This window comes from Prosopis cineraria, unplaced genomic scaffold, assembly GCF_029017545.1.
Source record: "Prosopis cineraria cultivar Desert tree isolate PC_DT_omini unplaced genomic scaffold, ASM2901754v1 PC7, whole genome shotgun sequence".
Classification (NCBI taxonomy): Eukaryota; Viridiplantae; Streptophyta; class Magnoliopsida; order Fabales; family Fabaceae; genus Prosopis; species Prosopis cineraria.
This window is the reverse complement of record NW_026555338.1, coordinates 28,148,440-28,164,609: the sequence shown is the minus strand read 5'-3', so window position 1 is coordinate 28,164,609 and position 16,170 is coordinate 28,148,440. Positions and strand designations below refer to the sequence as shown.

The 16,170-nt window shown below is 32.5% G+C and overlaps 1 protein-coding gene across 4 annotated transcripts; it reads right to left on the bottom strand.

The window, feature by feature from the left end:
* Nucleotides 1–7,588: 7,588 nt before the first annotated feature.
* LOC129315397 (putative disease resistance protein RGA4) lies at nucleotides 7,589–15,790 on the bottom strand. Of its 4 annotated transcripts, none has more exons than XR_008594475.1 (7): nucleotides 15,707–15,790; nucleotides 15,274–15,625; nucleotides 11,837–15,106; nucleotides 10,275–10,578; nucleotides 9,357–9,427; nucleotides 8,881–9,041; nucleotides 7,589–8,150 (listed from the first exon to the last, which is right to left on the bottom strand). XR_008594475.1 is itself a non-coding variant. In XM_054959052.1 (4 exons), exons 2-4 carry the CDS (start codon nucleotides 15,375–15,377, stop codon nucleotides 10,488–10,490), a joined length of 3,438 nt encoding a protein of 1,145 aa, XP_054815027.1. In that variant the 5' UTR covers nucleotides 15,378–15,625; nucleotides 15,707–15,790; the 3' UTR covers nucleotides 9,877–10,487. The 4 variants fall into 4 exon arrangements, 1 of the variants encoding a protein (XP_054815027.1); XR_008594476.1 differs by having other exon boundaries at nucleotides 10,452–10,578; XR_008594477.1 differs by lacking the exons at nucleotides 11,837–15,106; nucleotides 15,707–15,790 and having other exon boundaries at nucleotides 15,274–15,635.
* Between the last annotated feature and the right edge of the window lie 380 nt (nucleotides 15,791–16,170).

The following is a 16,170-nucleotide window of genomic DNA, read 5'->3' as shown; positions in this document are numbered from 1 at the left end:
ACACTTCAAAAAATAAAAATGTCTTACATTTTTAAACATCCAACCCCTTAAAAAATGCCTTATATTTTTGAACAAAGGAGTATAATTAATGAAATTTTATTTTATCAAAATATTTTATTTTAAGATACCGAATCATTTCTAAAATTGTCTTGTAACCAGGACAAAAAGGTATATAGATTGATAAAGGTGATTTTTTTTAACAAAAAATAATTATTAGAAGAGAAGTTAAACAAGTCCAATATGTTGAAGAACAAAATATTGTCAACAACTAGTTATCCTAATAGTAGCATTACTTTCTCTCTTTGGAAGAAATCTTGGATCCGTACCTAGTGTTACATATTTAGGTGCATGAGTGGGTGTGCAAGTCTCCCTTTACTATGAGAAATGATTATATTGGGGGGGGGGGGGGAATTAAAAAAAAAAAAAAAACACCACACACACACAACAAAACATTCAATGTCACTGAAAGTAAAGCTAGAAATGTTACACTATTAGGCTCTATCAACTCTTATCAACGCAATCTAGTTAGTTCAAGAAAATAGCCTCAACTGTTTTTCCTTTCTCTTCAATTCTTGGGTAATGGTCTCAATAGAATAAAGGATCCTGATAGAATAGTAGTTGAATGATCAAATCAGGTTAATGAATATGCATAAAGGATTCCGATTAGTTAATGGCTAGGATTGTTTACTTTCTAGTTTGGAAAATAATTGTGGTGGTTAGGGGATAGTGGTTAGGACACACACACATATATATATAACTTAACTTTGGCACCAGTGCAAAAGAAAAAGCTACAAATCCCCAGGGTTTGAATTTGAGACTCAAGAATAAGCTAATTTAATTGCCTCGACAATTAAAGAAAGTGTCTGTGAGTTCATAATAACATATTATTTGTACACTAATTGAGCAATTCATGAATTAAAACGTCTTCTATTGCGAAATGTTATGGACAGGACATTCATGTGCAACAGTTGGTGCCTAATGTTGTGCTAGATCATAAAGAATTGTGGAACATTTACTTTAAAAATTTGTATCTAACTTCATATCAACATCAATAAGAAAAAGGGCGATGCTGTCCTTAGTTTAATTTTGAAACTGTAGGTCCGAGTGAGTCCTGTAAATTCAGCAAACGATACAATTTATTAAGGTGAATAAGCATTGGTTGTATGTAGTAGTAGTAACAATGGATGTACATAGATGCAATAGGAAATACATGAAGTGGAGTGTGTATAAAGACCAATCCTAAATTGTAGGCTGCTGCAAAATTGGGAATAAGAAAATACAGAAGATGCAAGTTCTTGCGTATTCTGTCAATGATTGCTGTAATCTGTAATAATGCAATTACTAGGAAACTTTGAAGCAAAACCATATTACAAAGCAATAGGGAAATCTAGTGAAGAAGGATGGAAGATGGAGAGTTGAGACTAGCTTGAATTTCCTCTCTCTCTCTCTCTTCTCACTAGATTTTCGTTCTAAACACTAGTGATAGTTTAGATTTGGGTAAGATTAGTAGTGATTTACATTGGGTATGAAGAAACGAAAGCAAACAGGTGGGATCCACTTCTACTTTTGAGCTTGAAACAAGTGAGTCATGCTTCTCTCTCTTGCAACATTAGCATGGCTACTTTGTGAATGTAAGAGATTCGGAGTTGAGATATTGTTAGACATATGAGACGAAAATAATCATATCTATTAAGTCCTACCATCACAGCACTAATATAAACAAAATATACAATCTAGTGTATACCATACCCATTAAATCGTACCATCATAGCATTAATGATGTAATGACCCAAAAAAATTAAATATTCTTAAAATAAACAATAAATTAACCTAGTGAGTAAAAAATACACATTAAAACAAAATGTATAGGAATAAAGATAATAATGTTCCGAGAATGATCAATGAAGCAACTGATTGGGTAGCAAAACACGGTTTAAGGGCTTTGCTTGGCTTCTACCAAGTGCTGGCAGGTTCCTGAAGAACTTGCAAAGATTCTGAATAAGGATGCAATAATACCACTGGTTATATAGGCTAGTTGGCTTTTTGGTTTCGTTTTGTTATAAAAATAATAATAACAAGATTGCTTATTTCATATTTATATTTAAAATTATAGGTTAAAAGTAAAAAAAATAAAGAGAAGAGAATGTCTAATATATTAGAGAATGTATTTTTATCTTCCATTCAATCTTGGTTCAAATCTTAGTCTGGCCTATTAATTTAGTATTTTCCCTTATTTCTATGATTTAAAAAAATTATGTAAAATTAAATTACTTAAATTTTCCTACCTCTAATTTTTTGTCAATGCAAAATAAATGAATGAATAAATAAATAAAGTAAAAATCAAAACAAAACAAAACCCTCCCATCCTCTCTAAATCATCGGCCAATATTTATAGGAGAGGGAATTGAAAAAAAATATATATATATATCACGCCACTTTCCTCTGCCTCTCTCGAATCTTCTTCTTCTTCCTTCTCCACACAATTCCTCTGCTCTTTTTGTGTCTGTCACTATGGTGTGTGTGAGTTTGATCTTCAGCTTTTCTTTCTCTCCCTCAATCGTCCATTGTCATGTGTGGTGGTGTGGGATAAGTTTTCTTCTCTTCCCCTGCTGCTGAACGTCTCAAAACAGGGGAGGTCTAAAGCATTTGGCCATCGAAAAATTTGAAGGAAAAGGAGCTAAAATAGATAGGTACTTTTACAATATTTTGTAGTTGCTTCTTTGTTGAATGATTGAGAACTAAATTTTATTTTTTTTTTTTCCTTCTCTTTCTAAGTTGATACAAGATAACAAATAGGGTGTGATTGAAGTTATTGTGAAATCTCGTTGATGCATAAAAGTTTATTGGGTACTGTGAGCTATGAAACACATTTATTTGGTTGGTTGTTGACGCATGTTGGGTATCTGATGAAAAGTGCACAAGGGATTGTAGCTGAAAATGAATGGTTAAATACTAGAGGAGAATATTGGCTAGATTATATTACATGAGTCATCTATTATTTGTGTTGGTGTGAAAGGAAAATGATAAACATTACCCATAAAGGTTTTGCATGAACTAGTGATTTAGAGTCAAGCATTTTAAATGTATTATGAGATGGATGCAAGCACTTACAGATGTTTTAATGGTTAGGAGATATTTTTTTTTTACGTTGATTGCTAAACACAAAAAATAAGGTTATTCAATATCTTTTACAAAAGGAGAGAACTACAAGCTAAATGAATGAAGTGGTAATTGTAAGTTAGCTGGGGATTGAATTTGTAGAAAATGATTTTCCCATTCTTACACGATCTTCTTTGATGCTTGAAAGTTGTTGGGAGGCATAACTATTCTAGAGCTTGCTTTTATGAGTAAATGTATGAAATTGCTTGAAAGAAACTAAAATTTTTTGTGAAAGTTGGTTGTTAGTTATAATAGTTGCAAGGTGACTCTATTACCGCTAAGAATAAAGAAAAGTTATAAGAGTTAAAAGGATAAATTTACACATAAAATAATTAGTCAGGAATACCCAATATCATGAAATGAGAAAAAGGACATAAATATCTATGACATTACATGATTGCGTACAGAAGTGATCAAACCGTTAACTTTGCTCTAGCAACATTAGTTTTTGATGTTAAATGCTGACTGTGCATGCTATGTGTTAGTCTTTACTGATGTGAACTAAAAAAAGGACAAAAATTCTTACGAAGTGATAGCTAGGAGCATCTAGTAATGTAAAGTAAAAAAAAAAGATAAAAATACACATAACGTTACAAGAGTTGATGCAAAAGTAATCAATTCATCAAATCTCTTAAATGTTGACTGCTTAGCTGACACATAAATAGAAGCTGACCATTTTTTTGTTGATGTAAACAAAAAATTTTTCAGGTGAATTTCTAAGGAGGTTGATCGATCATCTTATAAGTACCCATAATATTACTTTATTAGGTGCAATAATGATCAATCTGTCAAAACCTGAGATTCAACACAGTGAGATAGGTTGTACATAACAAAAATTGAGACTAAGCACGCCTTCTACGCCACCCTACCTAATGAATAATGTCACAACATTAAGTAATTTCATTCATGATAGGTTTAAAATTTTTAAATGGTTTTCGTCATTGTTGCAAAGAAGCGAGCAGTTTAATTGATATTTAGTTAAAATGATATTTTTTTTCACATAATATTCATATAATGACTGATTAACCCCAATAGAATTTCACTTAGGAATATTTTTTTGTACACATCAGTAAAAAAATAGTCACCTTTTACTTAGGTGTAAGCTAGACGATTGACATTTAAGAGATTTGATTAATTGATCATTTTTGCACCAACTCTAAAAATATTATGGGTATTTTTTTCTTTTTTATTTTATACTACTGGATGCCCCTAGCTGATCACTTTTTGGAAATTTTTGCTCTTTTTTTAGTCCACATTAGCAAACACTAACACGTGGCATACACAGTTAGCATTTAACACCAGAAAACTAACATCGTTAGGGAAAAATTAATAGTTTGGTCATTTTTTAACCCACTCATTTAACATTACGAGTGTTTATATCCTCTTTCTCACTTTATGATATTAGGTGCTTCTAGCTGACTACTTTATGTGCAGATTTGCCCTTTAACTCAAGTTATAATAGGGTCATGATAAAGGAAAAAGATTGCGTTAAAATTTAACAATAATTTTTTTCTCTTTGGGCGCTTAGATAGCTATTATGGTGAGCTTTTGTAAGGTTGGCTGGAGGGTAAAATACATTTATTTGGGAATGTCTTAAGCAAGTAAATAACATTCTTCAATAAATAAAAGTGATAGTCTTTCTCTTATTTTATTTTACATTTATGCTAAATAAATTTTCCTATTATACCTTTATAATTAAGTCGATTTAACATATATAGATATCTTATTTATTCTTTGAATTTATTAATGCAATTATTTTCATGGTATTTTATTTTCCTCAAAGTATTATACATGCATAGACTAGATAAATTACTAATGAAAAAATTATTTGCACTTCACAAATTAAAGGATAATTTGAACTATAAGGATTTTTAGAATCCATGCATGCCGAAAATGTTTTATAGGATTGTATACAAAAAACTAGTTGCTAATGATAATTTGGTTAGCTTCTTGGTGCACCATGATACAGTTAATTAATAGAGTGCATTAGAAGTGCTAGCCCCGTGTATTGACCAATACACGTGGAATGGAGAATGTAGTTTTATAGATATAATTCATGCCTGTTATTTATGAGTTTTATGCTTGATCTTAGTTTTCATGGCTTCTTGCCACGCCGAATATGTTATTTACCTTCATGAACTGTGTCTATGCCTATTATTTGTTCTGTTTGGATCCCAAAAAGGATAAGTTTTTAAAATATATATTCATTTTTATATAAGTAAACTTTGTTGAGTTTATTTATAAATTTAAATTTTTATGCCTATGATTTTTATACTTCCTTGTATTCTTAATTATTCAAATATAAGAATGATGATTTGTTATATAGTTGTTTTTCTTTTACTATTGAATGCCAATTTACAAAGATTCAAAGTTTAATATATCAATTGTTATTGTTTACTTATGTTCATGATTGGTATCACACCTTGATACTAAGAGTATGACTGACATAAAATCTGAGATAACTCACATTCCATAAGCCTTAAATAACTAAAAAATTAATTCAAAAGAATGATATAATTTATGTCTAAATTTTTAACCATTCTATAGAAATTTTGACAAAATTTTCCTTGTAACTAAGACCATCTAAAATTTCTATAATAATGAAACCTGTCAGCCAAACTAAAAAGGAGTTTAGATCCACACTAGCAAATTTCGCAATAATAAAATAAGTTATAACCTAACCATGATATACTTGAAGTGCTACATTTACATTTCATAATACAAAATACATTTATATTAAAAAACCAACGCATGCTTTCATAGTTTACAAAAATAATGGCGTCCCTTAGTGATCAGCAAGAAATGCAGGGTCAATTTTAACATTTAAGACCAAAGAAAATTTTTCTGGTGAGTAACGTCTCAATTTACAATTGAAGAAAATAATGAAAAGCAAATCGATGAGTCAATTATAAATTTGCTAAAATAATCAATTAAAAATAATATAAACCAAAAATACATAAATACAAATGAAATTATTAAAAATTTAAATTTCAAATTACTAAATTTCTACACATACTTAAGCATCTTGAAATATATATATATATATATATATTACTCAATAAAAAATTCACTTATAGTAAAAAAAAAAAAGAAGATCAAATTTAAAGAAAATAGTTTCAAAATTCTTTCTTTCATGAGACTTAATCAAAAAGATTAATAAGCATTAACATATAGTCCACGAGGATAAATAATGTATTCGACATGGAAAAAAGCTACAAAAAATAATCGCAAGCATAAAGTTTACAAAAAAACAAGCGTGCATTATACGAAATTACATCCTCCATTTCATGTGAGCTCGCGAACACACAGGGCTAGTTCCTCTAATGTACCTTGCTATTTAGGTGTATTATAGCACATCAAGAGCTAATGAAACTATTGTTAGCATTCAGCGTTTCGAACTCAGTCCTTCTAATTAAATCAAGCATGCATGGAATTGAAACATTCATTCAAAACTATTTCTTTCAAATATAATATTTAGTTATCAAATTTTCTTTTCAATTTTTTTCCGTGCATGAATTACTGTGTTTATTATTGTCATGTAAATTATAAAATTTAAACCACATAAATGCTTAGAACAAATAATCAGTTAATAATGTATCGAATCTAAATATTCTTTAACAATAGAATAATTCTTAATGAAAATAAAGCAAATTATATGATGAACCAATTAATATAAAAGTAAGGTCATAAAAATAGGATTAACAAGAATATTTATAGGACTAATATAAAATTTAAATAAAAAAATTTTATAAATACTTTATAAAAAATTATTTGAAACACCACTCACTCACATGAGAGTTTTCACTAAAAAAAAAAGCCCGAATCTCTCAAATTCCTATTTATACTCCAATTTCCAAATAATCTAGTACATAAACCCACAATTCTTATGTCATTGTAATTTCTCTTTAGGTGATACATGATTATAATAAGTAGTTTAACCTTACAACTCTTATAAGTAAAGACATATACTTTAAATAATATTTACAATTCCTTCAAACCCTAATATAAAAATTAAATAGTTTTATCTCTAACAAATTTCATGTTCAAATACCTTAAAAACAAGATACAAATTAAATTATAAGCAACTCCATATTTCTCAAGATGACAACAATTTAATTTTTCAAACAATATTAAAGATAATATCATAATCAATTATGTTGCAAGTACTTTTGAGTTTATTATATTATTTGATAAATTTCAATTCATCCTTGTACATCTGGTAACCTATTCTAAATCATTGATTATGATAAATTACATTAACTCTTTTTATCATTTTTTAAATTTAATAAAATATTATAATAATAATTTTATTTAATTATTTTTCCTATGTTAATAGCTTAAGATTCCAACCGATAACTCAAGCCAATATTCACACATACACCTCTAAGATATAAAAATAAAAATTTAACAACATTCATTCACCGAATTTTTCATTCAAGCATTTTTATAAACACCTAAAGAGCACTGATCACTAATCCAACAATGAACTAGCCTCCAAACATCTCAAACATAAAATTTTACAGTCAAATTTTATCTTGGCAACCATGAATTAATACATAGAATCAATTACACAGCCACCCAATTCAACATTTTTCTCCCAAAAATCACGACAGAACAGGCATGAGAGGAACGGAGAACTTCGGCCACCAAAAGGAAAAGGAACAAAACTTACATATATACGCACGCACTTCCAGCAGCTGAAGGAAAGATGAAAGCTGAAAGCACACACGCACCTCCACATTCGGCCACAAAAATAGAGAAGAGGCAAAGAACAGCGAACACCACAGTGAAAATACAACAACCCAGTACTTCCAGCTATGAAATAGTGACAGCAAAAGAAGAAATCGAAGGGGAAGAGAGGAAATGGAAAGAACAAGAGGAGTAGCTGACGGTGAAGACCAAGGGAAACTTGACGGAAAAGTGAAGAGAAAAAAGGGGGGGGGGGGGATGGGATAGCTGAATGCTCTGCTTTTGCACACGAGATATAAAATCTGGAGAAAAGAAAAATGGAAAAGTTACAAGAAAGGCACAAGAAAATTATAAGGAAGTGTAGAAGAAAAATTACAAGAGAGGGTACAAATTTTTTTTATAATTTTAAAAAAATAAAACTAAATTTTGTTTAGTAAAATTTGAACTCTTTATTTCAAAAAATTTACTATATAAGTTTCACTTAAACTATCACTCTTTACTTGCTCTACAAAACTAATTTAAATACAATATTAATTGGGACATTTTTTTAATTTAAAATTTAAGATCATGACAATTGGAAATGTTATCTATTAGTAAATATTTTTGGCTTTAGATAATATAGTTGAACCTACACTTCAGGTAGACTCCCAAAAAATATTTATGCGGGTAGCCAAATAAAAATCCTTCAATTGCACATTGTCTCTCCATAATATGGTTGTAAAGCCCTAAAACCCATTGTAATTGTTTTGTATCTTAGCTAGTTATGCTCCACGTACTTTATAGATAAGATCCTCACCTAGTTATATTTTGGGGTTATACTGTTATAATAATTTCAAGATGTTAAATTTTTTCAGGGAGCAATCTATTGAAACTTTTATGGAGAAAGAAAAGGCTAAACATTTTTTTTATTATATAAGATCTCATTTGGTAGCAAATCTTCTACATGGTTTGTGAATCTATAGATTAGCAAGTGTTTCTAGTTGTTAAATACTTTAGGGATATGGGTTATCTCATGTTCCGAGCCGTTCACACCTATGGGCTGTGACAAATGTAGTTTGATATTGGCTCCTGCCTTGCTGCAACTCAGCTATCTCACATTTGGTAATTGATAGAGCTTTCATTTCCCGGAGTACATTAGGCCTGATTCATCTTTTGCCCCTTCTCTAGCTGCGTTTCAAAGAAGTAATATGGACCTAATGCACAAAGAAGACATGTTAGAATATAAGACAATTAAAAGATCATTGTCTTTTGCACTTGGTTCCATTATTTTGATATAGTAGAACAGAAGTTAAGTGGGCTTTGGAAAACACATTCTAATAAAATAAATAGCTTCATTGCCATCATGAAAAGCAACTTCTAATTGCAATTTGGTTTAGTTCCCATGAACAAAAATGAAACCATGTGTCTCACAATCCTCAGTTTTGTTGTAATTAGGATCAAATCTGTCATGAATTGATATATGAAGATACATGAGAGCATGGATAATCAGGTAAGAAAATAGAAGCCACCTTTAAGTTGAGTGATTCCCTTGGAAATATGGGTTAGCCTATCGCAGCGCGCCAGCATGCTTTACCCAACACTGCTAGACATAGGAAACATTCTGATCATAAAATAGGTTGGAAAATAAGAATAGGTACCTGATATGTGCTAGACAAATATGACTTGATGAATATGTCTTTTAGGTTATGGTTGTATCATGGGAGATAATGGAGAGAAGGAAACTAAGGTTCATTGAAACATTTCTCATGTTTGGAAACTATAAATACAAGAAGGGTCACTTATGTTGAGGGGACAGTATGACAGCCTTGCCTGGAAAGAAAGCTGGATAAGTCTCTGCAAATGCCATTGAAACTTTTTCTTTGGGATTTCAAATTGCAGGGAACCAAAATGCAGTAATTTCATTTCATGGATTCATATTTATTTTGTTTTCATAACTAATATGCAAACTTTAAGCTATCAAAATTTCTCAAATTTTGCAATGGCATCCAATCCAAGGTCTTCAAAAATTAAATTATCACCATTCTCTGTCTCCCTAGAACTGTATGTAATAGTTCAGTTGAACAATCAAATGCCTCAACATAATGCAAAGGAAATTTTTAAAGTATCAAATATAGTTTAACAATACTCCAAAACAAAGAGAGAATCATTATTAGTGATTCTCACCATTGACTAATATCCCAAATAAAACAATAGTGACTGCAAACTGTCATACAAATATTTCACTGGCACATTAAAATAAATATAATTATTCGTAAGTCTACAATACAGATACAAGCAAGAAAAATCATATGCTCAGCACACTAATGGTGTCCTGTATTGATATTGGACTTTTCACTTTGATATGAAATCTTCCATAAGAATATAATAAAAAACAATGAAATATACAACTAAAAAATGGGGGGGGGGGGGAGACAGAAAATACGAACATTATGTGCAGCTTTGTGAAGCTGGACAATTTGGGCTTGATACAACCATCAAATGCTCACTTTCCTACAGCTAATTGTTTATCGTGTGATCATCTAAAAAGCTTGCATGTCAAGAATTCTTCCTGATAATATGTTTGAAGTACAACTGGTGATCAGCAAGTGAAAGATCAATGTAACCTGTATAAAAACATACTGTACGTTCCAGAGTTTAGTCTATCCAGGCACCAGAGTTTGGAGTTGTTGCAGCACCATATATGATTGTCCCCAGCTTGGGACCCTTCAACGGCAATGAAAAATGACTCAACTGTCAAATTCATCAACAATGAAAACCAAGTGATTTTGAGCCATTTTCATCAAACAAAGCTCATGAAGACTGATCTCCAATGAAATTCAGGGTATGTTCACTTAAGTGTAGGTCAAAGCCCGATCTTTCTGAAAACAGCTGCTACTGTGTTACTTGATATGTGAATGATTGATGACAAAGTTTTAGTCTTTCAAAAAAGGCAAATGGTCAACAATATTAAACTATCATGGAATATGATTATGTTTAACATCAGTCAAGTGGTGTCAATCACTCTTATTATTTGATCCATGAATATAGAATGTTTAACCGCATCATAATAGCTAAACTTATTAAACGATAGAGTTAAAAGGAGTTTGGGTAACAAAAATTCATACAATGTAATGATTAGATGTCTTTTACAATATTAAATTGTCCTTAGATTGAAATTAGAATAGTATGTTTCATTTGCTTTAGTAAAACAAAAAATATCATATTTTAACCAAACAAGTTAATACGCATAATAAGTAAATGGTATTATTTCTTTTCATTCAATTTTTAAATAGTTTTTCTCTACTGCATGATATGGGACAAACTGATGCCTAATTACAATTGTATGACAGGCGAAAATGGTGTTGCTTGTGCTAAGAGATTAAATTCATTTTCTGCACCTTCTTTTATTGGTGTGTACAAAAATGAAACTTTCTATTAAATATGTGAATCAATAAACAAATCAATGCAAAACTAAAAGACAAATTTTTATGATTTGGAATTAAAAGAAAATAAGTATGACTATTGAAAAGTTGAGTTAAATTGAGTTTGGCTGACAAAATTCATGATATGTGACGACTAAATGCCTTTTGTAAATATTAATTTGTTCCTAAATTGAACCTAGAATAAGAATCGCATTTCTTATTAAACTTTTACATAAAGAGAGGACACATTTTGACTTAGGAAGATTATATGCAGGATAAGTAAATGATATTACTTCTTTTTATCAAATTCTAAAATGAAGCTTTTCTCTTAGTGTATGCTTTAGAACCAACTAATGCCTAATTATAGACTTGAGAATGACAGACAAAACTGAAGTTACTCATGGTACTAAAAGATGTTCATTATGAGTAGTTTCAGGCTTTCGGCTATTATTGATATATACAAACATGAAATCAATATATCAAAAGAAGAAGAAGAAGAAGAAGAAGAAGAAGAAATAACCATAGTTAGTCACATTAGGCCCATCTAAATTTTATGATTTGAAATAGAGAGAGAAGTAGCTATATACCTAATGAGTGAAGCGATAGTACGAAAGCTGAAGCGCTCATCATTCAGAAGCTCACTTAAAATTATCATATCATGGTCAATGTCAAGAAGAGGGATGTGAGAAATCTTTGCCCAGCATTTGCCTTTCTGTTTTTGGATCTTCTTTTCCAGCAAGGGACAGCCTGTAATTTTTAGCATCGTAAGGGAACTCGGCAAACCATCCTTCGGAAAGTATTGGAGCTTAGGACAGTCAAGAAAAGCCAAGCAGTCCAAAGAGGACAAGTGGCAAAGACTTTTGTTTTCGAGCGATCTAAGATTTGCACAGTTATAGAACCAAATGGTAACAAGAGAAGGTGGAAATAGTATTGTATTAGGAAGAAACTCATCATCTACATTTCCAATCCCCAAGTGTTGTAGAGAAGTAAGTCTACTCAAATGCCATCCCATTTGAGAGGCCATGAGTTTTGGGCATCCTGAAACGTCAAGATGCTGAAGATTTAATGGCAAACCTCCAATTGGAAATGATTCCACTTGTGGGCAGCATTTTATTGATAGATGTGCAAGGGAGGGAAAGACGATGTGCATCTTCTCTGGCAGCAACTTCAAATTCTTCAATCCTTCAATGTAACAAAATGCTAGCTCTGGGGCCGAAAAGCCACCTTCAGGAAATAATACAAAATTAGGACACCTTTGTATCCACAATCTTGTAAGCGAGTAATGTTGTCCCGCTGAAACAGATAGTGTTTGAAGATTATTACATTCAATCAACAGTAATGACTGAAGATTGGGGAATAAACATAGTGGAAAACACTTCAGAGAGTCACATCTTCCCCTTATATCCAATTCAAAAATGAAGTTATGACAGTAGTGCAATGGGAATTCCAGGAGGGGACAATCAGAAAACTTCAACTCTTCAATGGTGGAATTGAAAATAGTATTCTCAATTTTTTCAACTGATAATATTTCTGCAAAGCCTCCACAAATCTCGAGAACTTTTAAAGTTGATGGAAGACATTCCATCTGCTCCTTTCCACAATGTCTTAAAACCAACTTATGAAGAGATGGAGCCCACGGAATGGAAGCCACAAGCTTCTCGCAATTGCAAATAACCAGCATCGTTAGAGAAGGAAGTTGTTGAGGAAGATGCCCTTTCAGTTTGGGACAATTTTCAATACGCAACTCCTGAAGATTCGAGAAAGTACTGGACATATTTTCACATTTCCATTCCTCCCAACCCTTCATATCCCCAAAGCTCAAGATTTCTAGGGATGTAGAGGTTTCATGAAATTCTAGACCAATGGTCAGTACACTGTGACACCCCATAATTGACAATGACTTGAGAGATGGGAAAAGGCCTAGTGATGGCAAGGACATACAGAATATGCAATTCCTCAGCTCTAGGGATACTATGTTGGACAGTGAATGGTCTGCAAACCAACTAGGAAATCCGATACCACCATAGTTGCTAATTGATAGCTTTTTTAAATTTTGATGAGGTTGGAGTTTCTCTAGGACATCCTGGTCAATTTGCAATTTTCCATGGTCCATACTCCACTCTAATGTTAACTCCTTAAGGTATATCTTGTTTCTCAAATTAACTGCCAAAGCATCAGCAGGAGAAACTACATTCTGCAACTCTAAGATGGAAACTGATCCACAAAGATTAAATTCTTTCAACTGTTTAATGTTTGACTGTCCACATTTGTCCACAATAAATGATGACAGCACCTGAAGATTTTTCAATTTACTCAATTGCTTTGGCATCTCTCTCACTCCAGTCTCACGAAAATCAAGATAACGTAGATTCATGAGTTTATGCACATCCATGGGCAACTTTTTCAAATCACGACAACGCCACAACTTTAACGTTTGTAAATGAAAAAGTTGGCAGATTGAATCAGGCAATTTCTTTATCTTGGTTCCTGATAAGTCTAAAAAACGTAGATGTTTGAGGTTTCCTATGGAATCGGGCAAACTCACAATGTGATGATAACCAGACAGAGATAAAACACGCATGCATCTGAACTTGGATACTAAATCGAGAATAACCTTGAAAGATATGCAATGAAAGAAAGAGGTATGGCTTGTACTTCTATGTCCTTGCATAGATAGAGGCAAAAACGTTCGCAATTTACTAGCCTGGCACATAACCGCAAATCGATTGGAGTATTCATAGAAAGTTCTTAAATATGAAACATGCCGGGTCATTTTTGTCAAATTATTTTCTTCATCCACCAGCAACAGATGACAAAATTTTCCATATTCAACTTTTGCCAAATCATTAATAAGGTCATGCATGACAAAGCGTGTTTCATCTTCCATTGATTGTTGAAAAAATGACCTCGACAATAAGTCATGGAAGAATTGTTCTCCTACTTCTCTTGCAACTTTGCTTTGATGGGCACATGGTAGAAAATTTTCTGCCATCCATAACTGAATTAAACGCTCCTTGTCAAAGTCATAATCTTTAGGGAATATAGAGCAATAAGCAAAGCATCTCTTGAGAAAAGAAGGGAGATAATGATAACTCAATCTCAAAGAAGGGAGAATTTTGCTATCGCTTTTCTCCTCCCATATCTCACTTTTTAAAATGCCAGTCCATTGCACAAGAGAAAACTCCGCGTACAAGAGACTCCCAATGGCTTTCAAAGCTAAAGGCAACCCTTTGCACTTTTTACTTATTCTCCTACCGATTTCTTCAAGGTCAAAGCTTGAAGAAAGAGCATCTCTACCATGGAATGCGTATTCACTTAACAACAGCCAACTATCTCCTTCTGATAAGGGCTTCAATGAATGTATTTTAGAAGAACGCATGGTTGAAACAACCTTTGCACTGCGAGTGGTTAGAAGAATTTTACTTCCAGGAGCCCCATGATTGAAAGGTGATTGCAAGGCCTCCCATAGCATAAAATTTTCATTCCACACGTCGTCTAAAACAATGAGAAATCTCTTCTGACTCAACCGCTGCTTCAATTTAATTTGAAGCACGTTTAAATCGTTGGTATCATCCCTAGACATAGTGATTGCCTCATAAATTGTTCTTGTTACTCTTAGGACATCAAACTCATCAGAGACGCACACCCAAGCTTTGAGGTCAAATTCATCTATAGCCATCCTATCATTATAAACGAGCTGGGCAAGGGTAGTTTTACCCAATCCACCCATACCCACTATAGAAATGATAGATAGCTGGGTGTTATCCTTGTCTGATAGCAACCATTCAATGATCGTTTTTTTGTCATCATCTCTACCATATGTTCTAGTTTCATCCACCAAAGATGTTGTTGGCAATCTATGAGGTACATAACTTGTTAATACAGCAGCACCGTTACCACGTTCATTCAATCTTAATATATCCTTTTGAAGTGCAAGATATTCAAGATTTTCAAGGACATTTTTAATCCTGGATTCAATTTCCTTCTCAAATGAATATACAGAAGCACCGAAGAAGTTTCGTACCTTGGCCGTAACACTGGTTTTACTCTGATGTTCGGCTTCCACCTTGCGCTTGAGCACCTCATAATCAATCTCGTCCAAGACATCCTCAGCATCGAACACAGCATCTTTGACCATATAAATCCAGTCCTTCACCTTTGTATTAGTGATCTGCTTTTGCTCTGCATCATCAACCACAGCATCGATGGATAACAGCACGATCTTCAACTTATTCAGTAATGTCTCGTTCAATTTTCGGTTCTTGAAGAAGTCGAGGACACCACGAGAAGCCAGCCTGTCAAAAGCCACTTGAAGAAAAGCAGAGAGAAAAGCACCACCAACCAAAGCTGCGGCCATGGATGAAGCCGTTGTGCGTCTGCAAAAGATGGAATCAACCGAAGATGAAGATGTAAAACGAACAAGAAGAGAGTGAAATGCTTAGCGAGAAACGTATTACAAGGAGTGAGATGTATAGCAGGAACGTGTAGAAAATGCTTTCGGGTCGCCTCCACTTCGCCATCATCGCGCTCGAAACTGTCCCACATTGCAGGAGACTTCCGAGTGCGTTTTTTTTTTTTTTTTTTAATATCCCGGGAGACTTTGAAACTTGAATCACTACCTGCCTTGATTGGTTATGTCGTTATGATTTGATTTTTTTTTTTTTTTTGCCAGAGTCGTTATGATTTGATGACTAGTTCAATTTTTTACTTTTTTAAGTATCCAATTTCATTTCATAATTTGTTTATGCTATGCTTGGCAAGAGAGAAAAGTGAGAGAAAAAAATAGGAGGAAAATAGCATATAAAACCTACATGTTTTTACCTTCAACTTTTTTTCTAAATATGAGGAGATTTTGAAAAGAAAATTTCACCTCCAAATTTACCCATCAATTTTCTTGTTGCCACCCCTTGCTTCCTTTTAT